At 36.2% G+C, this 24,326-nt stretch overlaps 1 protein-coding gene across 1 annotated transcript; it reads left to right on the forward strand.

The window, feature by feature from the left end:
* The first annotated feature begins 9,218 nt into the window (after positions 1-9,218).
* On the forward strand, positions 9,219-20,881 carry LOC131427715 (thialysine N-epsilon-acetyltransferase). Its single transcript, XM_058591158.1, has 3 exons — positions 9,219-9,338; positions 9,416-9,618; positions 18,448-20,881. The coding sequence occupies exons 1-3, from the start codon at positions 9,264-9,266 to the stop codon at positions 18,752-18,754; spliced, it is 585 nt and encodes a 194-aa protein (XP_058447141.1). The 5' UTR covers positions 9,219-9,263; the 3' UTR covers positions 18,755-20,881.
* Positions 20,882-24,326: the final 3,445 nt, after the last annotated feature.

The raw sequence follows: 24,326 nt of genomic DNA on the forward strand, positions 1-24,326 counted from the left end.
AATACTTACTCGTGTCCGCCGTCGTGGGGCTGTATGGAGAACAGCAAGTTTAGCTCAACGAACGCGATTAATGGCGGCCGTTCCAAACAGCCGCAGTGTATGTACAATGCGATTTGCTACAATTTGTGAGCGACAACATCTAACGAATCGTTGGGAGTCGGGAAAAAAAAGTGTAACAGAGTGTTCAGTGAGATGAAATACAGTCGCCTGGGAAAATGATTTCAAATTACTGTGGATGCTTAACTCTGGTTGGGCGAGGGGAACGTGAGAAACCCAGGAAAAAGCAGATGAGGCGACGCAACGCATGTGCGTCCACGTATCGAACACGTTGCCGGACACACTGAGCCGCTGTAGTTCAGAGCCGAGCACGGGCTACGTTGTGAGAGCAATCAAAGCCATCCAGGGTCTGCTGATGAAAGTGTATTTTTAACCTCTGCATCAAATGAAAGCAAACGACGAATAACGCGGGGCAACAGTATCATTTGAAAGTAAAATGGCGTCGATCAAAGGTGGCTTCTTTCAAGTGAAGCACGCAACGCCGAATACAATGTGAGCTTGTAAGTTTCGTAATGCATGAAATCAAACGTCACTAGGACGAAAAAAACTGTAAGAAGACTCTAATGATAACAGTGACAGACATTTTCAAATTATTATAAATTATCGAACACAATGCAGCCCAAGCCTACATAGAAATTTCTTTGAAGAGTGCGTTGCCTTCGTTTTTGGACAATATAATGTGGAATTCAAATTCATGTGTAAAAATATTTGTGTCAGAGTCGAAGAGTCCATTTGCCGTACTGACAGTTACCTTATTCTTTCGAGCGATTTTGCAAATGATTGACATAAAGGGTTGGTTAAATGTTAACTGTACAATTGCAGAATTCAAAATTTGAGGGGAAATTCCCCTGTAACCAGGGTTTTGCGCTTCTTACTTTTGTGCGTGGATTAAAAAAAAGCCTAATCTTGAAAGGTTCTGTCGATTTAATCATTCAGTTTCTATCGATATTGTTCTTTATTAGGGAAGATCTTAATTCGTGAGATATGATTGCTCAAAGTGGGATATGCTTTTTTCAGAGAGGCAAATGACGTGCGCCACAGAGCCTCAGGAGGAGTTGAAATAAACAATGGTATGTGGTTTTTGTTTGTTTGTTTGTTTCTTAGTCATCTGTAGAATGATGATTGTGTTTTTTGAAAAAAAAAAAAAGCAATTTTTCACAAAAATTTGGAGTTTTGTAGCAATAGTCATTTCATTAGTAGAGCCGCCATATTATTTTCAAATAAATCTATTGAACAAAGACAGTAGATGTCACCCTAACTAATAGTTTTCTTATATGAGATGGCTACTGGAGCTAGGTTGAATGGAGGTACCGTTACCATACAACAAATTTGCATAATTTTGATTACCTTTTCATTAAATTTGTTTAAAAAAAAGTACGGGTGTGTAATATCAGAGACATAACTGGATGTCGTGAGTACGAATAAAACTGGCACTCTTTCTTTATGCTTCCGAATATCAATTAGTTGATCGATTGTGTAAATTGTGCAAGCTTTCCCCTTTTTCTCTAATAGAATGTGAAACGATACACATAAAATGAAGTACTGATTAAATATTAAATATTACAAAATACCCAGTATAGTTCTTTATGATACAATAATGATGGTTTTTTAAAAAAAACTTTTATGAAAGCTTTCGTGATGGCGAGTGACGAGTTGAGTTCGAGTCTATTCTAAGTCGGTGCTATGCATTTTATACAGCAAATCAGCAGAAAGTTCTACTACAAACTACAACTGGATGAAAAATGGGCCGTATACAGTATAGTGAAGGAAAATGTCGCATAATTCTTTGGATATACAATTACGATTCTTAATAGCAACATACAGAATTTTGTTGTCGATTAATTCATTTTGGATTTGAATCAGGTGGTCCAAATTATGTAATTCTCTAAAATATTAAATACTGTTTGAATATAAACGATATTCAACACTGTTGCGAAATTCGCACTGCGAAAATTGCACAAAGCTAATCAAATTAGATTTGTACTACACTGATGGTTTTAATTACCAATTTGCAAAGAAACAATCTTTTTAGATAACATTTGGAGTCATTAGAAGGGCTGATTTTGCATAATGTTTCCCATTGTTGTCCATTTTCGTTGTATTTTGCTTAAATTTTATCATAGTCCGAGATGCAGTTTTGTCTGCAAATTTGCATTTTTCTTATTACGGAGTTACACCACTGTAGAACAAAAGAGAAGGACTTTTTTGGGGAGTTATTTTGGGATCCAAAAAATGGAGTATTCCGAATTTAGTATGAAGCACTTTTGATTATGTGTATTTAAGTACGAAAAAATGATCAGTTTTAAAAATTTAAAAACAATATGGCTTCTTGACGGCATTTCCGCGAAAGTGCTGCATTTTGTCGGCAGGAAATTCAGCTCCCGCAATTTTCGATCTAGAACAAAAACATTTTCTAATTTCATATTACAGTGTGCATAGAGGTACGTAGGGTTTTTTTAATTAATTGATTTTCTATAAAATGACAAGCTTGGCCGCGCTGTTTTTGCTAGCCAACTACAAATTGTTTTGTGAGTCATACTTTATAGAAAGACTTTTATAGAAACCGCAGACTTTTTTTTCGGATTCTCTGACTTTTGCAAACTTTGAAAATATTTGTAATATTTACCTAGCATTTCTGATCATAGTGCTGAATATGATTTATTTGGACAAGCAGCTGTAGCTTTATACTGGAAACAAAGATGCAACATTTATTCCTCGCAAAAATGTTCGTCGCATGATTTTTCCAACTTTTCCTTCGAATCTCCAGAATCGATCCAGTTCTCAACATTTGCATGTGTAACGCATCGATCATAAAGTCCCCGATCTGACAAAGAAAACAACACTTCTTTTCAAGTTTCGATTTAGTTCATCATGGTATTCCGAAATTGCAACGTGATGAGTTTTCAATTACAAATCGTCATTTAAAGCAACGATGCAAAACACATAAAAATCGAACTATAACTTACCTAAAAACTTTCAATTCGACTTTACCGGTCTCAGTTCAAAGGAACCGGAACAAGTTTATTGGTTTGCTCTTACGTTTCGCGTTTCAGAAAATACACTGAAATCATTTCTAACGCGAGCGGTTACGTACCGCACAAAAAATCGCCGAAAAAAACGTGTAATTTCAGAAATCCGCTTAAAAAGTGGGTGGGTAATGTCGGAGACATAACTGGATGACGGGAATACGAATAAAACTAACTGATACTTTAAAGTAAACTGCGTAGGTTACAATGGATGGAACGTGTCATATTTTAACATTTTATACCTACCCAGGAAGTAACGCGAGAATGCAATGTCACCAAAACCGTCGTCCAAGCACGAGAAAGACAAGCAAAAGTCATGAACTCTTTGATACTCGTTGATACCAAACATTTCGGAAAACTATAATTTTGAGTTATTCGTGGTTATTTCATACTACTGAAAGTTTAATCATAAATTGTTGGTCATAATTTTGATTGCTTGGAGCAAAGATTTTTTTATTGGGTTAAGTACAACAAGAGCTATTCACGGTTAAGTTCTACCCATTCTTACACAGTAGTAGTAGTAAAATAAGTCATGTTCACGACAAACACGCATAACTTCGGAAATCCGCGTAAAAAAATCACAAAATTATAGAAAATATTTGCTGTTACCAAATGTCTTCAAAAATTCATGATATACCGAGATCTGGTGTTGTGAATTGATATAATAGTAACAAATACATTACAAAATTATAACATACAATTTCTTCACAGATACATATGATGATAGTAGTCATTTAAGGGCTTGGAACCTCTTGGGTTCCGGTTTGTGCTAAAGTGCACATGACTAGTTTGAATTGTTTACGCTTCGCAGCGGATTGTGTTGATCCGCGAGGTGGCATTCGTAGATCAACATAATCTGCTAATGCACTGATGAGCTGAATGCGAAACGTGAATAATTCAAACTAGTCATGTGCATTTTAATCCGAACCGGAACCCAAAAGATTCCAAACCCCCAAATGACTAATAAAGGGATTGGAAATTGATCGCGAAAATACTATAATTTTTATTATTATTTGAAAAATTAAAAATAACAACGAATAAGAATTTATTGTACATGGATTACTTTTCAGCATTTGAAATGTACAGTAATATAAAATTTTGCTTTTCTATCTGTATAAACAGACTTTGATTGAAGGAGCACCAAAAACATTTAAATAAAATTGAATTCCACTCTACAGTTTAAATATCGTAAAATATTATATATTATTTTACAAGGTACAAGATATTTTCATGTTATGGAAAGATAAGTTTATTCAGAATGTCGTAACGAAACTTATTTTTAACTAATCTCCAATATGTCGCTAGTCACTAGTTTGAACTGCGCTTTTTGAGTCACGCAAGTCGTTAGATGTTAGTAAAAATCTCTCAAATTTTTCGTTGCACGCTAATTACAAATGAGCTACCGTAACAAATATTGTTACATGGAGGAAGAGAAACCAGTAAAGTTCCATTTAATCAGGGGTAACAAAAGACATTCAACATATTTTTTTTTTTTTTCATAAATACGTTTATTTCTTAAGGCAGTTTACATAAGTTTTTCTTCGCCGTAGCATCACTTTTACATAATATTCTTATCCTAATTTAATTCTAACATAGTCACAACCTTTTGAATTTATTAAAACATATTCTCTTATAGCTTAAATATCATCTTAGGTAACTCGTCATTAATTATGAAATCTACTCGGAAATATTATTTGAACCGAACGATTAACTTCTATAAATTATAAAATAAGCTGTTATTTTCAGACATTTTGTTGATAATTTCATAAACTGTTTCGAGTTTGTTTGTATCATTACATAATTTTTATTCTAATTTAGCTATTGGTTGAACTCATGGACGCAGCTGGGATCAGAACTAAGTCTTAAAAGGGGCCTTTATTAAATTGAAACTCCAATTTTCTTTATGAAATGATAAATAAGTTTCATGTATGAAAGGTCACGACAAGCAAGAATGTCTCGAACTGGGATATTGGATAGTCTACCTTGGGTACGCAAAGAATTTATTAGTTGAGATCTGACATCACGATACTCCACGCATGTCCAAACGACATGATCAATATCCCGATAACCTTCTCCGCAAGCACAATGATTAGTCTCGGAGAGCCCAATTCGAAGGAGATGTGCATCTAACGTGTAGTGATTGGACATGAGTCTGGACATCACACGAATGAAATCCCTACTCACATCCAGTCCCCTGAACCATGCCTTTGTCGATATTTTCGGAATAATTGAGTGCATCCACCGACCCAGATCATCACTATCCCAAGAAGCTTGCCAGCTGGCAAGTGTTCTTTGGCGAGACGCGCTATAGAATTCGTTGAAAGCAATCGGTCGCTCATAAATTTCACCCTCAATAGCACCACGTTTGGCTAAAATATCGGCTCTTTCATTGCCAGGAATGGAGCAATGAGCCGGGACCCAGACTATAGTGATTAGATAATTATTGTTCAATATGTCGTTCAGGCACTGTTTTATTTTGCCCAGGAAAAACGGTTCAGTCTTGCCAGTCATGTTTGAGCGAATGGCTTCAATTGCACTCAGACTATCTGTGAAGAGGAAATAATGGTTTGGAGATAATGTGACGATTACACTCAAACTATAATGAACTGCTGCTAGCTCTGCTATATAAACAGATGCAGGTTCTTGAAGCCTAAATGAGGCCGAAACATTATTGTTGAACATACCAAACCCTGTCGCTTCTTCAATTCGCGATCCGTCCGTGTAAAACATTTTCTCAGAGTCAATATGCCTGAACTTACTTGAAAATATTTTTGGGATTTCCGTCGAGCGTAGATGATCCGGGATTCCACGCACTTCGCGCTGCATGGATGTATCGAAAAATAAAGTTGAGTCAGGGGCACTTAGGATGCTGACACGGATAGGAATATATCTTGAAGGGTTGATTTCCTGTGACATATGGTTAAAATATACTGTCATGAATTTTGTTTGAGATCGAAGCTCGACTAGTCGTTCGAAATTATTAATTACCATGGGATTCAGCACCTCACATCTTATTAGCAGGCGTGATGAAAGCTCCCAAAATCGATCTTTCAATGGAAGAACTCCCGCCAGAACTTCAAGACTCATTGTATGTGTCGAATGCATGCAGCCTAAGGCAATTCGCAAGCAACGGTACTGAATTCGCTCAAGTTTGATAATATGAGAGTTTGCAGCGGAACGAAAACAAACGCATCCATATTCCATCACTGAAAGTATCGTTGTTTGATACAATTTTATTAGATCTTGCGGATGAGAACCCCACCAAGATCCTGTTATTGTTCGAAGAAAATTTACTCTTTGTTGGCATTTCGTTATCAGATACCTAATGTGTCCTCCCCACGTGCATTTGGAATCAAACCACACCCCGAGGTATTTAAAAGTTAAAACCTGTTGGATCATTCTTCCCATCATATGGAGCTGAAGCTGCGCGGGATCATGCTTTCTTGAAAAGACGACTAACTCTGTTTTCTCCGCAGAGAATTCGATACCAAGATGAACAGCCCAAACGGACAAGTTATCTAAGGTATCTTGCAATGGTTTATGCAGATCAATAGCTTTGGGTCCAGTAATTGAAACCACGCCATCATCTGCCAATTGTCTTAGTGTACATGGGGTTACTAGACAGCTGTCAATGTCATTCACGTAAAAATTATAAAGGAGCGGACTGAGGCATGAGCCTTGCGGTAGACCCATGTAGCTAATTCTGAATGTTGTCAAATCGCCATATGAAAAATGCATGCGTTTCTCTGACAAAAGGTTGTGCAAATAATTATTTATAACCGCTGGGAGTCCATGTTGGTGGAGCTTGTCTGAAAGAACATCAATGGAAACTGAATCAAATGCTCCTTTAATGTCTAAAAATACAGATGCCATTTGTTGCTTTTGAGCGAAGGCAATTTGGATGTCAGACGAAAGTAATGCAAGGCAATCATTCGTCCCTTTATTTCTACGGAAACCAAACTGAGTATCTGACAACAAACCGTTCGTCTCGACCCAAGTGTCGAGACGTCGTAGAATAATTTTTTCGAACAATTTTCTGATGCAGGACAACATCGCAATGGGTCTATATGAGTTGTGATTGGAAGCTGGTTTCCCCGGCTTTTGAATGGCGATAACTTTCACTTGTCTCCAGTCAGGTGGAACAATATTTTGCTCAAGAAACTTGTTGAACAATTCCAACAAACGTCTTTTTGCGAGGTCGGGCAGATTCTTCACCAAGTTGAATTTAATTCTGTCCAACCCAGGAGCGTTATTTTTACAAGACAAGAGTGCTATAGAAAATTCCATCATTGAAAATGGGTTATTAATAAAACCATTATTTGGAGGAGATCCTCGAATAATGCTCTGCGTAGGAACAGAATCTGGGCAAACTTTCCTAGCAAAGTCAAATATCCATCGGTTCGAGTATTCATCACTCTCATTGCCCAAGTTACGATTCCTCATTCGTCTGGCCGTGTTCCAAAGAGTGCTCATTGAGGTTTCTCTTGACAAACCTTCGACAAAATTTCTCCAATAGCTACATTTTTTGGCTCGAAGTATGCTCTTGTACTTGGTTTCTAAAACCATAAGTTTTTCAAAATTCTGAGGAGTTCCTCCTCCCCGTTTTAGAAACGTCTTGCAAGCATTTTGTTTTGCGAGTTTAGCCTCTGAGCACTCTTTGTCCCACCAGGGGTTGGGAGGCCTTCTGTTAGTCGTTGGCCCAGGAAAGCGTTTAGTTTGGGATTGTTCTGCTGCCTCCAGAATCGAACAAATGAGGAAGTCATATTCTTCAAGTGGAGGGAGCTCTTCCATTGAATTCAAAATACTAGAGATACTACTTTGGTATTTAATCCAATCGATATTTTTTGTCAAATCATATGGAATACTAGCTGAAGTAGCAATGCAATTGCTATTGCTAATTGAGATGATGATTGGTAAATGATCGCTACCGTGTAAATCAGGCAATATTTTCCAGGTGCAATCTAGTCGAATTGATGTTGAGCAAAGAGATAGATCTAATGCACTCGGGCGTGCAGGAGGTCTTGGGATCCGTGTCATGCTACCCATATTTAATACCGTCATGCTAAAATTGTCACAAATGTTTTGTATTAAAGATGATCTGCTATCATTGTAAACGGAACCCCACATCATTCCGTGCGAATTTAAATCCCCCAGAATCAATCGTGGAGCAGGAAGGGCTTCAACCATTTCATTAAGCTGTCGCTGTCCAACTTGTGCTTTTGGAGGAATATAAACCGAAGCTATGCAAATATCTTTGCCTTTAATGTTTATTTGGCAAGCAACAACTTCTATACTAGAAGTTGAAGGGATGTTTAATCTATAAAAGGAATAGCATTTCTTAATTCCCAAAAGTACTCCACCATACGGAGAGTCTCTATCGAGACGTATAATGTTAAAATCATTAAAATTTAAAGCTATGTTTGAAGTAAGCCATGTTGACATTCAACATATCGTACGTACGATTTTAAATTTACTTACCTTGAATACTAATGGAGGATCAGTATTTATCCACCTAGCGGATTACTGATGCCTTTCTCATATCAGTCATATTTTCATCAATATTATTAGGAAACTTTTCAATTTTTTTGAATCTTGAATTAGAATAAGAAAGTTTATTTTGGCATAAATTAGCATACTTGAAAATGTACTTTTAAACCGAGGCGCGAAGGGACGAGTGCCATACACCATTCGAATCAGTTCGTCGAGATCAAAGAATACATCTACTTACATAGACGATTTGCAGGATATGAAAAAAACTCGGCGACATTTAAAAAATGACTGTTCAGTAAAAAGTTTTCTAAAGAGCCTCCGGCAATCAAATTTCGCATTGACTTCAAATCTACAAAATGGCTCTTGTTTTGGCAGCTGATTTTTACTAAATGATTAAATGTATAACGAATCGATCACTCTCCAGGAATAGGATCCAATGAACCAATTTAATATTACGAAACAGCTGACAAGGTTTATTTAACCAGTGCAATTAATTCATTGATTCTGTTTACTCTTGGAGCCTCTTGTGTCATACTGATTAGATAAAACAGAGCTTTGTGTAATGATTTGATAACAACAGCTGTAGTAGTCCATTCAACCAGCTCTAAGCTGAAGAAACAAAGCACTAACGAATCAGTTGTTCATTGTCCATAGAATTGTACAGAAATCAGTGCATTCAATCCTTCAGCCATGTCAGTTTCATCAAATGTAGTGGTTCGAAAAACGACAAAAAAAGATCTCGGTGATATCATCAACATGATACAAGTAATTTACCACCATATGCGGTTAACCCATTTAAATAATTGGAGTTCGTTTATAACTTATGATTGCTATTATTCAAGGAACTTGCAGACTTTGAAGGTATGTCGAACGGACCACAGTTAACAGTAGAGAAATTAGCCCGTGATGGCGGCTTCGATGAGGCCTCCCCGTTGCCTGTTCCAATATTCCACAGCTTCGTTCTAGAACTTACGGAATCAGACCGGACCGAGGATAATAAAGAAAAATTTACGTCATCGGTGTCTAACGAAGAACCTTTGACCCGGTAAGACATTATTTACAAAATATTTATAAATCTTGAGTTTCCAACAAGTTCTCCTCGCTCGAGTAGCACAAAAAGTTACTGATAAGAGCTCTCCCCTCGCAGCTCGATGTGGCTATAATTTCTTGTTTTTCATCAGTGCTTTATTTGTTTCCTACACTTTCATTTCAATTTCTTGCTTTATCGACGGCTTTTATGTATGTACCGTGTTGGACTTACTATTGGACAGCTGTCAAGTTGAAAAATGCGTGGTTATTTTTTTTAACTACATCAAATTAAGTCATACCACTGATAATGTGAACAACTAAAAAAAATAGGAGAAACGATCATAAGATTGAAAAAAAAACCTGTGATATGCTCACTAAATTTGGTGCGCTGTAACAAACTCTAAAATAATTTCAATGAGCAGACAGATAATTAGGAACAAAATGACGAGATTGAAGATTAATGAACGTTGATTTCTAGTCAGCCGTTAACCCATGACTTTTCTAAATCTTTAATCTATTGCAATGACTCAGTGTTCATCGCTTTGATTTGAATTCTATGTAAAAAATTGATATGGTTTATTTCCGGTTACTATTCACTTAAACAAATGCTCATTTCAATATTTATGCTCATTTTCCATCAAAATAAGATATGAATTTTCATTTCGGTAAGATATGTTACCGTGCTAATTCTGATCAGTGTCGTTGTAGGACCATTGCTAATCATTTCATAATTTTGACATTTCTAGTAGTTTTTGCAAATAAGTAACTCTTCAATATAATAAAGCTGGGATGCCAAAACTCTTGTAACGCATTTTAACACCTATAGCTTACAAAAAGAAATACATACAACGCTTCGTAACACACGAAGCATACAAAAGGGTTACGGATGTAACGCCTCGTAACCCTTGTACCTTTGGTGTTACGTGGCGTTACATGCGTTTCAATGCGTTATAAAACGTTATATGCACAGATAACAGATATACAGGCTCGAACAAAATTTTTCAAAATCCTGTGTAAATTTTAAATTTGCTATACGTTGGAAACACTACTGCCACCTACTCGACTTTTCGCCGCGATCGTTTAAAACGTTCCACTACGTTCCGGAACGACAACAAAATCCTCCTGCCTGTTATAGAAATATTTCAACTACAACAATTTTAACACTTATCACACGATTTCCCTAAGTGTTAAAGACAACTTTACCTCCATGTCGCATAAATTACACGAGAACTCAATCGAAATAAAACAAAAATAAACTTGTCATTTTAATCAACAGCAAAACAACAATCAAGGAGTAAGTGAATGTTGCACCCAAAATTGTGGCTCATGTTAAAAGCACCACCCAAATCGTGGTAGCACTTCGTGTCGATCGTGGTGACATCTGTCACACTGATTGAGCAAATTTTACACACAGTTCATATGTGAGCCTGTATATCTGTTATCTGTGTTATATGTGTTACATTCTAAAAAGGTACAAGCGTTACGAGGCGTTACATCCGTTACTCTTTTGTATGCTTCGTGTGTTACGGAGCGTTGTATGTATTTCAAAAGAAAAAAAACTTATACAGAGTAACACATGTCACGTTTCGTAGTGCCTGTAATTTACAAAAAAATAACGCTTCGTAACGCCTGTAATTTATAAAAGGTAACGCTTCGTAACGCCTATACATACATACAATACATACAAAAAAGTAACACATTAAACAAATCGTAACGCTTGTTGTAACTTACAAAAAAGTAACGCTTGTGACGCTCCGTAACACCGGGTTTTAGCCACAAAAAAGTCACACTTGTAACGCTTCGTAACTTACTAAAGTAACGCATGTAACGCTAGGTAACGGCAATGACTCACAAAAAAGTAACGCATTTAACGTTTCGTAAACTTACACAAAAGCCACGCATGTAACGCCTCGTAACGTCTCATTAAAACTTGACGGATTTAACGCTTCGTAACACCTATAACTTACTAAAAGTAACTCATATAAAGCTTCGGGACTTCTATGACTCAAAAAAAGTAACGGTCCGTAACGCCAATAACTCTCGACAAAGTAACGCATGTAACACTTCGTAACGCCTATAACTTTCAAAAAAGTAACGCATTTAACGCTTCGTAACACCTATAACTTACCAACAAGTGACGCATGTAATGCTTCGTAATACCTATGACTCAGAAAAAAGTGTCACATGTAATGCTTCGTAACGCCTATGACTTACAAAAAAGTAACGCCTATAACGGTTTGTAATTCCTATGATTCACACAAAAGTTACACATGTGCTTCATAACACCTATAGCTTACTAAAAGTAACGCATGTGAAGCTACATAACGCTAATGACTCACCAAAAATATAATACATGCGTTACGCCTATAACTCTCAATAAAGTAACGTTTGTAACGATTCGTAATGCCTATAACTTCCTTAAAAGTAACGCATGTAACGCTTCGTAACGCCCATAGCTTTCAAAAAAGTAACGCATGCAACGCTTCGTAACATCTAGAACTTACTCATAAAGTAACGCAGGTTTTCAACATTCACAATTTCCACAAAATAACTCATATGATTTGTAACCCTTAATTTAACCCCTTAAACGCTCATGGGGAAATATATTTTCCTTCTATAAAAATCGTTATCAATTCTTCAATTATTATTAAATCGATGTGTTTTTTTAGTGAATGTTAAGAAAAATATTTCCAAGGCGATAACAGTGTTTCTGAACGAACAAAAAATAACTGCCAATCTTCATTGCACTAAAAAAGTTTGTGCAAAACGACGCATAGAAAAAAGAACACATATTAAATTTGTTGTGTGCAACGTCAGAGCTAATAAAAGTCATTTTCATTGATTCAAAATAGACAAAAATGACGAGAAATTACTGTCACTCTCAGCTTCGCTTGCAAACTATGAAAACGAAATCCATGTCCAGTCAATGACATAAGCGGGAGAGTAGTTTCAAAATTGTGTTTTTTCTTTCATTTGCCCTTTCAGTCATTCGCAGTTTTTTTAGTGAAAATCCCATAGTATGCAATGTCGATATTCAACCGAAGCTGTGAGAATCGAAAATGACAGAAAAAGGTTTCACAATAACTTTTACCTGTTAGTGTTCGAATTTGTAGTAGTTATGGTTTCCAGGTTCTGGGATGTAATTACTTCGAATTGTCATATTTTAGTCACTATTTATAGCCAAGCGTCACAGATTTTCAATGCACCGCAGAAAGAATGAGAATTGAAATTCTGCTGATGCTCCCTGAAGACGTTAGTTTGGTTTCGTCTTATCATAGAGGAAAGAGTGACGTTGGCAATTATTCTCTCTCATTTTTTCAATGAGGAACGAAAATGCTTCGTCTCTCTTCGTTTATTCTGGTGTAGGTCATTTACGAATGAGACAGTAGGCTGTTGGATTGGATTCTTTCATTGAGAATGCGTGACAATTTTAAGCTCTGCTGCTAAACAAATACACGAAATTGTTTCGTAAAATACCATAACTAACTATTTATTTAACTATTCTAATAATTAAAGCAATTAAATCAATAATTAAAATTTCGATACCATAAATCCAACTTTTCGTTTATTTATTTCTGAGGATCATAGGGAAAAATATTTCCCATGAAATTATAGGAAACGTATGCACCCTGCTATGTTTTGCTGATGATATTCTTTTACTTTTCACCCACAATAGCTAAAATATTGTGTTGTACTGACATATTTCGTCCTGGACATTTAATGGTCGTGAAAGGGTTAATAAAATTTTTGTATGCAACGCAACGCTAGCTTCTTTAACCTAACATAACGCTTCCTGTCTCATGGTAATATCGAGTGAAACGCTTCGTCAAATAAAATGATATCAATTAAAATATTTTTTGTAATACTGAAAACGTAAAACAACTTCGAGAAAAACTTACGACGTTAGACAATGTACTGAAACTTTCTATTGGGGTATTTTTTACTGGAAATATAAAAAGAAATTGCACACTAATTATTTTTACTAAACATCTGAAATTTGAAATATTTTTGCATGATTTTCTTTTCAGTGTCAGAAAAACAACTAGTGAACTGTCAAAAATAACCATGTTGTCGAGTTGGGTTATTTTTGACAACGACAAATCAACTGCTCGGCTGTCAAATTTTAACTAAAAACTAAAAAAATTCCCTAGTCTAAGAATACTTTCAGTTCAGGACTCGGCCATACGACATCTGGTTTACTAGACCAGCGTCTTATACGTCTTATAAATATATATATATATATATATATATATATATATATATATATATATATATATATATATATATATATATATATATATATATATATATATATATATATATATATATATATATATATATATATATATATATATATATATATATATATATATATATATATATATATATATATATATATATATATATATATATATATATATATATATATATATATATATATATATATATATATATATATATATATATATATATATATATATATATATATATGATCAATAAAGAACCAGAATTTTCATTTTACAATTTACAATTCCCGCGCTTGTCCAATCGGTAAACTTTTATTTTCTCAACGTTGGCAACACTTCTATACACATTCTATCAAATTTTGACGCATATCGTACGATTAGTTTTTGTTTGGCGCCTAAACAAAGAAGTTGAAAAATTTTCGTGTGGCGATTTTTATAATGGATGGTTTCGGCTCGCCTTCGAAGCGCCATTCGGTCGATTGTTGTGCGGTTTCGACGTCATATTCATAGATCCACACCTCATCACCAGTTATGATGCTTTCGATGAATGTGGAGTCACTATCTGCGTTGGAAATCATCTCTTTGGCCACATCAACACGCCGCTGTTTTTGAATGAAATTCAGCTTTTTTGGCACCAGCCGAGAAGCGACGCGTTTCAAACCCAAAACATCTGTTAAAATGTGTTCGGCTGATCCATAAGAGATGCCCAACAAGACAGCAATCTCTCGAATCGGTACAGAACGATTTTGCAACACGATTTGCTTCGCCGATTCAATGTTTTCTTCAGTAACAGGTGTTGTTGGGCGGCCAGGGATCTCATCATGATCCAAGCTTGTACGACCACCTTTGAAGCGTTTATACCACACGTATGCTAAGCATAAATATTTTGGCTACTTAATTCGTAGCGTAGACAAAAAAACTATGGGTTAGGTTAGGTTTTGCACGATGACGACACAAATGAACTGCCGATGAATCAAGTTCATCTTTGACAGTTGCCGTGTACTTGTTTTGTTTTGCGACTGGAAGTTAAAAATTGAAAAATGACGAAAAAGTGTCTGTTAAAAACGTATTCCACATTGAAAAGAACTAAAAAGATTGCCCTGTATGTGTTTCCAGCATCAAGGAGCGATATATGTATGAATCTTCGAAACTTGCAATTTTTACAAGTACAACAAGTACACGTCGACTGTCAAAAAAAGTTCATTTTGTGAGGTTATGTTATGTTCATGTAAAACCTAATTCAAATTAGAATGAATGCAATCAACACATGAACAAACCACTGATAGCTGTCAAGAATAATTCATTTTGTTCATTTTTGTGAGGTTATGTCATGTACGTACCAAACCTCATGGTCAAACTTGTTCAGTTTGATCTGTAATTTAATCATGAATCATCTTTCGATCCATAATTTAATCATGAAAGGGCGCTGGAAAAGTTGAAGGAAGATCCACTTTTTTATTGAAAAAATGTGTTCTGCGACGATGCTTATTTCTTGTTGGAATGATACGTCAACAAGCAAAATTGACGCATCTGGAGTGAAGATCAGACAGAAGCATTGCAAGAGCTACCATTCCAATTCAAAAAATAAACTGGTGGGAATTATGGGCCAATGGCATTATTTGTGAAAAACTTTGTTTCAACAAATGCAACGAAAAACAATCAAAATTTCGTGGTAACTGTAGCAAAAATCTTTTTTTTTTACACAAAAACATTGCTTCTTAGATGAATCAGAATAAACTAGGAACATAAGACATTATTTACAACAATGCACGCCATTTAACTCTGCAAAAACAATCTTTCATCAATGACGATATTTTTACTTAGAACTACCACTATAAGAACCGTTTATAAAGAATAATATCATATTATGTTCCAAGATTAGGCGAAAGCGAAAAACCTCATTTACAGGAGAAACTCTTCTTAGGTACTTCTTTTTCATGTTTTCAAAAACATTGAAAAAAGTGAACTATTTTTTATTTCAAATCATGCAAAAAGAAATAAAAAATATACCGTTTTTACATGTATCCAACTTGATTTTAACCCCAAATTCCGTCATATAGCCCAACGACCAGAAAAGGCTTCCAAACAGTTGATAGCGTTTAGAGTCGAAACTGGGTTGAGCTTGAGTGAAAACGACAACAGTGAAAATTTCACCACAGATAACAGATATATAGACTGAAACAATTTTTTTTCAATATCCTGTGTAAATTTTGCCATACGTTGGAAACACTACTGCCATCTACTCGACTGTTCGCCGCGAGCTTTCAAAACGTTCCACTATGTTCCAGAACGATAACAAAATTCTTCCGCCTTTTATAGAAATATTCCAACTACAACAATTTGAACACATGATTTTCCTAAAGACTGTCCCAGAAAGTATGGACGCAACCAAAAACCGCTGCCATTTCGCAATAGTTCAGAATCTGTCAATTTTTATGGCTGCGTCCTGTTGTTTACACTCTTCTCTAACCTAACTTGTGCAGTTGTTTATTCGTTATCATTAGTTTGTTTCGAAATGCGTGGACGTTCAGCAGAACAACGTCGAAAAATTGTGTACAAATGGTGCATAGAACGCGGACTGTCACTGAGAAAGATAGGAACAATGGAAGGAGTAAGTGAAAAAGCCGTGCAAAATGCAGTCAGGAAGTTCGGTGAGGATAATACCTTTGAGGATGAACCGAAAACGGGTCGAGAAAAGGTCCTGCTAACCCTCAGTTGGATAAACGTATACTGAAGGCGTTCGAGCAAAAGAAGGAGGTTTCAGTTCGGGATGTGGCCAAAAAAGTGGGCACTTCGAAGTCGAATGTTCTTCGTGCTAAAGAACGTTTTAATCTTCGAACCTATAAGAAGCAGAAACAACCAAAACGTAGTCCGAAACAAGAAGCATCGATCAGGCCGAGGGTTCGAAAGCTGTACAATACGATTCTTGCTGGAAATTTGAACTGCATAATCATGGACGACGGAACCTACGTGAAACTCGATTACAAATCCTTGCCGGGACCACAATATTATACGGTGCGAGAAGGGCAAGTGTTAAACCAGTCCGAGACATCGATTGAAGTCGAAAAATTTGGTAAGAAAGCTATGGTCTGGCAAGCAATTTGTAGCTGTGGTAAGATTTGGAAACCCTTCATCACCACTGCTTCAATGAACAGCGAAATATACATCAAGGAATGTTTACAGAAACGACTTCTATCCATGATTCGAAGCCACAAGGATCCTGTTGTCTTCTGGCCAGATCTTGCTTCTTGCCACTACTCGAACTCAACGGTAGAATGGTGTACTACCAAAAATGTCACTTTCGTCCCAAAAGACATGAATCCACCAAATTGCCCACAACTTCGATCAATTGAGGAATTTTGGGCATTAACGAAGGCACATCTTAGGAAACATGTTTCGGCAGCCGAAACCATTCAACAGTTCGAAAAAGATTGAAAAAAAGTGTCAAAACTTGTCGCCAAGAAATCTGTACGGAATTTAATGAGGAGCGTTCTCGAGAAGGTGCGCCAGCTAGTCTACAATGGCTAAGTAGCAAATGTTGAGAATACTATTCTGTTGTTGTAGTCTAATATTATCAGTATATCGAATAAAATTTGAATTTCTAACACTTGTGAATTATTTACAGCGAAATCAAAGTGCGTCCATACTTTTTGGGACAGTCTTTAAGTGTAAAAGATAACTTTATGTCGATGTCGTTTGAATTTTAACATTTAAACTTACAGCAAAACAAATTTTTCTCGTGAAGTGAATGTAGCACCCAAAATAGTGTCGTGATGTGACTACTGCACCAAAAATAGAGTCGATTACAGTGACATCTACAAGTATTGAGCAAATTTTACACACAGTTCATATGTGAACCTGTATATCTGTTTTCTGTGATGCCTAGTCACACCCAACTCGACAGCCTCTTGATGACTAATCATAATTCACCTTGTATTAGGCGATGAATAAGCATCCAACATACAGCTTTTCAACCGAGGTGTAGTGTTGAAAACAGTAAAACTGTAATTTCTGGTGTGCTCTGCAAAATTCAACAATCAAATAAAAGAATAAAACCACACTCTTTTCAATAAACAATTTTCTATATCATTTGGAGCATGCCACATAACTTTTCTGTTAGGTGAACTTGAGAAAACCATCTACACTCTATACGAACCCAGACGGTAGTTCAAAAAAAAACGTCCTACCCTTCGACCTACGGTATGATGCAGATGAAGTTCCTGCATTTCGTTCTGTCCGCTGCTCTGTTTGTCTATCAATTTCTCCGCCGAACCTCAACTAGCCTTCGGACCTTTAGCGCATGGAAAACTACACAGCTGGTGATAACAAATATTGTACGACTTCAACGCTGGAACGAGCATAGTCTCAGTCCAAAGCGCTTATCTTATCGCTGAGCATATTTAACATGCATGTACTCTTGTGTTACTATAATATATGATTCTAATTTCTCCATCCACTGCCTCTTCAGAGTCCCAGACTGGACGCAATCAAAACAAACTCATTCCCATAAATGCCTATTGTTTAATTAGGTCTGCTCTCCACGTTCAAAATGACTGTTTGCCTTTCACTAAATATTCCCATTTTTCTCTCTTTCGCAGCACCAGTGTGATCGGTTATGCGATTTACTTCTACTCATACTCAACGTGGCAGGGTAAATCGTTGTTCCTCGAGGACCTCTACGTGAAGACGGACTTTCGAAACCTCGGCTACGGGAAGTTACTGTTCCGAACGGTGGCGAGACATGCCCGGGAAACTGACTGCATGCGCCTTGATTTTCACGTTCTCGCCTGGAATCCGGCCAAGAAATTCTACCACCGCATGGGGGCAGAGAATCTAACGGAAAGTGAACAGTGGGAATTATTCCGTCTATCCCGAAAAGCGATCGATAGGATCGAAGAAAATTAATTCAAAACATTACTGCGTGATGTTATAAATTTGAAATCATTACTATGAATAATAAATTTATGCTAACAATAACGTTAACAATATGTCTACGGGCACTGCTGTGTTCATTAGAAACATAATTAGGGTCTACACGAACATGACATAACCTCAAAAAATTAGCTTTTTTTGACAGCCGCCGGTGGTTTGTTTACAGTTTAAAAGTTCATCAGAGGTTCATCTTTTGAATTTAAAAATGCCGTGCAATTTTTGCCTTGCTCATATAGAAAGGTTATGCAATCACTTGAAAAACCGACTAGTGAAAATTGACCCGGAGGGCCAAGTGTCATATACCATTCGACTCAGTTCATCGAGCTGAGCAATGTCTGTGTGTGTGTGTGTATGTATGTGTGTGTATGTGTCAAATAATCTCACTAGGTTTTCTCGGAGATGGCTGAACCGATTTTGACAAACTTAGATTCAAATGAAAGGTCCCATACGGAATTCCTGAATTTCATCCGGATCCGACTTCCGGTTCCGGAGTTATAGGGTAAAGTGTGTTCAACATTGTACACCGTCACTTAAACCGGCGAAACAAAATACGTAAAAAAATTTCTAAACTGGTCTCAAAACTACACAAATCGATATTTATTATCAGTAGGCAACTAAACAAATCGATTCCGGCTATCCTGGTTCCCGGTATCCGGTTCCGGAAGTACCGGAAATAGTAGTCATAAACACCAAAATAGATCTCACTCACTTTTCTCAGCGATGGTTTGACCGATTTGCACAAACTTAGATTCAAATGAAAGGTCTTCCGATCCCATACGGAATTCCTGAATTTCATCCGGATCCGACTTCCGGTTCCGGAGTTATAGGGTAAAGTGTGTTCAACATTGTACACCGTCACTTAAACAGGCGAAACAAAATACGTAAAAAATTTTCTAAACTGGTCTCAAAACTACACAAATCGATAGTCATTATCAGTAGGCAACGAAACAAACCGATTCCGGCTATCCTGGTTCCAGGTATCCGGTTCCGGAAGTACCGGAAATAGTGGTCATATATACCAAAATAGATCTCACTCACTTTTCTCAGCGATGGTTTGACCGATTGCCACAGACTTAGATTCAAATGAAAGGTCTTCTGGTCCCATACGGAATTCCTGAATTTCATCCGGATCCGACTTCCGGTTCCGGAGTTATAGGGTAAAGTGTGTTCAACATTGTACACCGTCACTTAAAATATTTTCGGATGCAACAAACATTTAAATCGTAATTTAGAGTGCGTACTAGTAGAGTTTGTATGTCATGTTAGTTGGTGGCCGTACAAACCGACTTTGATTATACCGGTTCTCGGGTTCCGGTGCCGGAAGTGCATATAATAGTGAACCCACTTCGTTTTCTTAAGGATGCACTGTTTTATTCTGTATGTTTTGCACAAACAATCTCTTGGTTTCTTTCAAAAATCGAAGAGAAAAATTTTGAATAGAATACCACAATATTATATGTACATGAGAAAGGCATCATTACACCACTAGGTGGATTAAAACAGGTTTTTCACTACTTTTCACTGTGGAACACATTTTTCAATTCATAATTTGCAGTCGCAAAACAAAACAAACCACCGGCAGCTGTCAAAGATGAACTTGATTCATCGGCAGTTGATTTGTGTCGTCATCGTGTAAAACCTAATTAAAGTAAATAATAAATAATAAAAGAAAAGGAAAAACTAATCTGCCTTATATACAGAGTGATCTGAAAGCTAAGAAACAAAACCTAACGTTTTTTTCTGCATTTTATACCAAAGATGAAAAATCCTTCGCCACTTTACGCAGAACTAGAAGAAGTATTTTAATTAGAAGTTTTGATAAGTTAATATGTTCAATTTTTTCTCAAAATGGCTAATACCTTCTCGATTCAATAAAATATGGAAAAATTAAGTGAGTGTTCAGCAGTCTTGTTGAAAGGGCGAAGTAATTGATGAAATTTTTTATTTGAATATTTCTTCTTGCATTTTGAGCTTCAAAAAATGCAGCTTCTCCTCTATGGAAAATTAGGATAAATTTGTTTCTGAGGTTTCAGGACAACACTGTATATGATTGCGAATTAATTTAATGTAATTTATTATTCATTTAGGAAAAAGCATAAATAAAACCAATGTATTACTTTTCAAAAATATTGTTTTCTATTAATTTCATTCGAAATTCTTGAATTAATGAAGTGGAAGGTAGTGGTTGGCGTTTTTTCCGATTGGCCAATTCTACAATAAAATTTGATTTGGTAAAACTTCAAAATTAATTCAAATGTATAAAAGTGATGATGGTAGTTTTGTCCCTTGGGAAAGAAACTAGCGCGCGACAAACGTTGTCATTCGAGGACTGTTTTGTTAGAAAATAATATTTTCAAAGGCGTTACACATTTATTTTTTTTCGCTGTATCTCGGCAAAATAATTACCGATATTTGCATCGCCGAGTATTCGATAATCATCTCGGCAAAAGATAAATTAGCGGAGTCTCGGCAATCTCAAATTTGGCAAACGTCAGTTATTACCGAAATTGTCAGCAAAAAGTTTACCGTCTGTTCGGCATTACTGACCATTACTGAATGTTCGGAAAAAAACAACGAAGTGAGATTCACTAATTACTGAGCCTTCAGCATTAGAAAGTATGAGATTTTTTTTTGTAATCATTCAATTGGGTACCAATATCATTTTATTTCCATATAAAATACAAAAAATATACATTACATTACTCATGTACCATGACTAAGCGTGAATATGTTGGTTGACATGCCGTTTAAGCTCTTCGACAAAACAAGATCAATTTTTACTCACCGATGAGCTCAGCACAATATTTCGCCCAATCTTGGCAAAACGATGTGCTTTGCCGAAATATCAGAAAATCTACGATTTTTACATTCATTCACATTCAATTTTCAATATTACTCTTATGTCCTAATATTTAGCCCGAGTCGACGGTTCAATGTATAAGTCGCTGGTCATATAAGCCAGTCGTATGTTCGAATCCTGACCTGGAAAGATTCTTAGTGGTAGGAAGATCGTAGCATCAGCCAATGGTTCTGTACGCTATGAATCGGCTGTGAAGTCTGTTGAAACAAACGCTCAAATTAAAAAAAATGGAATGTAATATCAAGGCTCTGTGTCCTAATATAACAAGAAAGATACAATCTAAAATTGATAAGTTTTCGTTTCCATTGGTTCACCCGGTAAAGATATATGACATAATAAAATCTGTATTTTATTCTATAAGATTTCCTGTTCGTATGTTAAGGTACAATCATACCAGGAGTTACTAAGACAAGGTTCAAAAGAATTTGGTTTTTTATGAACCGAGTGGTTCTTAACCTCGCCTTAAACCATTTCTCAAGCTCCTCCACTGAAAAGAAATTTCGCTCAGATCAAAATTTACAACTGAAAAATTACAGGAATACCAAATAAACTTGGAACATTCGGATAAATAAGTACTACAAATCCGTTAGGATTGTCTAGCTTTTCAATTGATTACTACACAATGAATTGATTTTTGCATATATTTAACAATGAAAAAGATATGGTTTTAATATGTGGTAAGAATCACTTTGAAGACATTAGTTGATCTATGATAGAATACAAATATATTTTCCGATGATAGAACATGAATTGCTCTTCTTACAGTGTATTTAATGGCAAAAAACCAAATCCATTTGTTTAAATTAAAACATTGCAATTTTATCAGGTAAAAATGTGATAAAAAGGCAACAACATGTTGTGAGTGGTCTAATAAAAAAAAACAAAACTTATAGTTCACTACAGCAACTCGCTTCTTTATAGAGCGTATACAAAATGGGCTGAAAAGTCCCGGGCCTAAGAAAGAGAACATGAGTTTTTTAGTTTGAAATTAACTTTATTCATCAACGTAATCACCTTCAAGAGCAACGCAATCATTCCAGCGTCGCTCTAAAATTTCAATACCTCTTTTGTAGAACAATGTATCTTGTTCTGACCGGCGAACATTTTATTTCACATCTGCGAACAGCCAGTAGTCGCTGGGAGCCAAATCTGACGAACACGGTGGATGTGGGAGCAATTCATGTAGTTTTGCAATTGTTTTGATTGACTACACACTTAAAACCATTTCTTGAGCTCGGCATAATAAAATGCCGAAACTGATCAGCAACACCTAAATTTGCTGATTGCTCAGTAATCAATACGCATGTTTCTGAACTTCGTTAAATGCATTCACTGATATTTCGGTAAAATGCTTCACTTTGCCGAAATTTGGCATAATTGCTTGCTGAATTTATCAGTAAACAACAGATATGCCGACATCAGCAGAGACGTTTGCCGAGATTTCGGAATATGCGCTAGCTGTTGCCGAGATTCAGCACGACAGCTGTCATTTATTGCTGCGTTACATTTTCGCTTCGCATTGCGCGATTATTTTCTGATGAAATTCTCGAGTGAAAAAATGAATAATCTTCGAAGAAACGTGGCACCACTTGCAAGTAAAAATATTGAATAAATATAGTGACATGTTTCGCTTTATAAAAAGCGACTTTATCAGATCACATTATAAGGGAAAAACACCCAACACGGCTCAAAGAGTCCTCGAGACAAAACGGAGGACAAATTCAATAGATCAAAGTAAGTTTATTTTTTGAACAATACCGTATATGCATCATTAAATATTGAAAATTTTTGTATATTTATTTTTATTTTCATATTTCCAGCTCGACTCAAGGTGGCCGCATCCGGAAACGCCGCTTTTTATTATGCTACATGTTTTAAGGTAGAGGCTTTAAGCACTACTGGCAACAAATTTATAAGCCTCCTTTAAGTGTTAATAAAATGAATTTTTGATCCTGAATGGTGTGTTTATAATGTTTAGAAATTACAAACAAAATTAATTGACTAAATTTTTAATTACTGATGATTTGGTAATTTGTTTTTTTCATTTTTTCGTTTTATTGGATTGCCGAATATTCAGCGAACGTTTCACTGAGCAAACAGTAAATCTTATGCTGGCGATTTCGGCAATATTTGACGTTTGTCAAATTTGAGGGTGCCGAGACGCTCAGTTATTTTATTTTTGCCGAGATGATTGCTGATTACTCGGCTGTGCGAATCTCGGCATTTTTTTGCCGAGACTCAGCTAAAAAATTTAAGTGTGTAGTGACACGGTGCGTTGTCTTAACGAAACAAATATTTTTCTTTTTCATATGCGGTCAAACACTACAACAACGCTATATATATTCACTGTTAATGGTATTTCCTTTTTCAAGATAGTCGATAAATATTACGCCACGCACATCCCAAAGTACCGAGGTCATAACCTTTTCAGCCGATTGTTGTGCTTTCGGGTGCTTTGGACGAGGTTCACCAGTTGCTGTCCACTCAGATGACAAATCGATGACGAAATTGTTTTTGGTCCATTATTCTGAAAATAACAAAATTAGCGTCACTCTTATGTCGTTTTCGCTTGATGCCAAATCTATCCCAGTTTCCACTCTAACTACTGTCAATCCGTTTGTTTGAAGCCAGTTTTGAACCTAGGCTCAACGTTGTTGAACTGAAATTCGAGTCAGTTTCGAACCT

Source organism: Malaya genurostris, chromosome 2, assembly GCF_030247185.1.
Source record: "Malaya genurostris strain Urasoe2022 chromosome 2, Malgen_1.1, whole genome shotgun sequence".
Classification (NCBI taxonomy): domain Eukaryota; kingdom Metazoa; phylum Arthropoda; class Insecta; order Diptera; family Culicidae; genus Malaya; species Malaya genurostris.

Bases quoted from the DNA above. Each gene is read 5' to 3' on its own strand.
- LOC131427715 (XM_058591158.1), top strand. From the start codon at position 9,264: ATGTCAGTTTCATCAAATGTAGTGGTTCGAAAAACGACAAAAAAAGAT. The intron at 9,339-9,415 runs GTAATTTACCAC...CTATTATTCAAG, and splicing joins ATATCATCAACATGATACAA to GAACTTGCAGACTTTGAAGG. The intron at 9,619-18,447 runs GTAAGACATTAT...TCTCTTTCGCAG, and splicing joins AACGAAGAACCTTTGACCCG to CACCAGTGTGATCGGTTATG.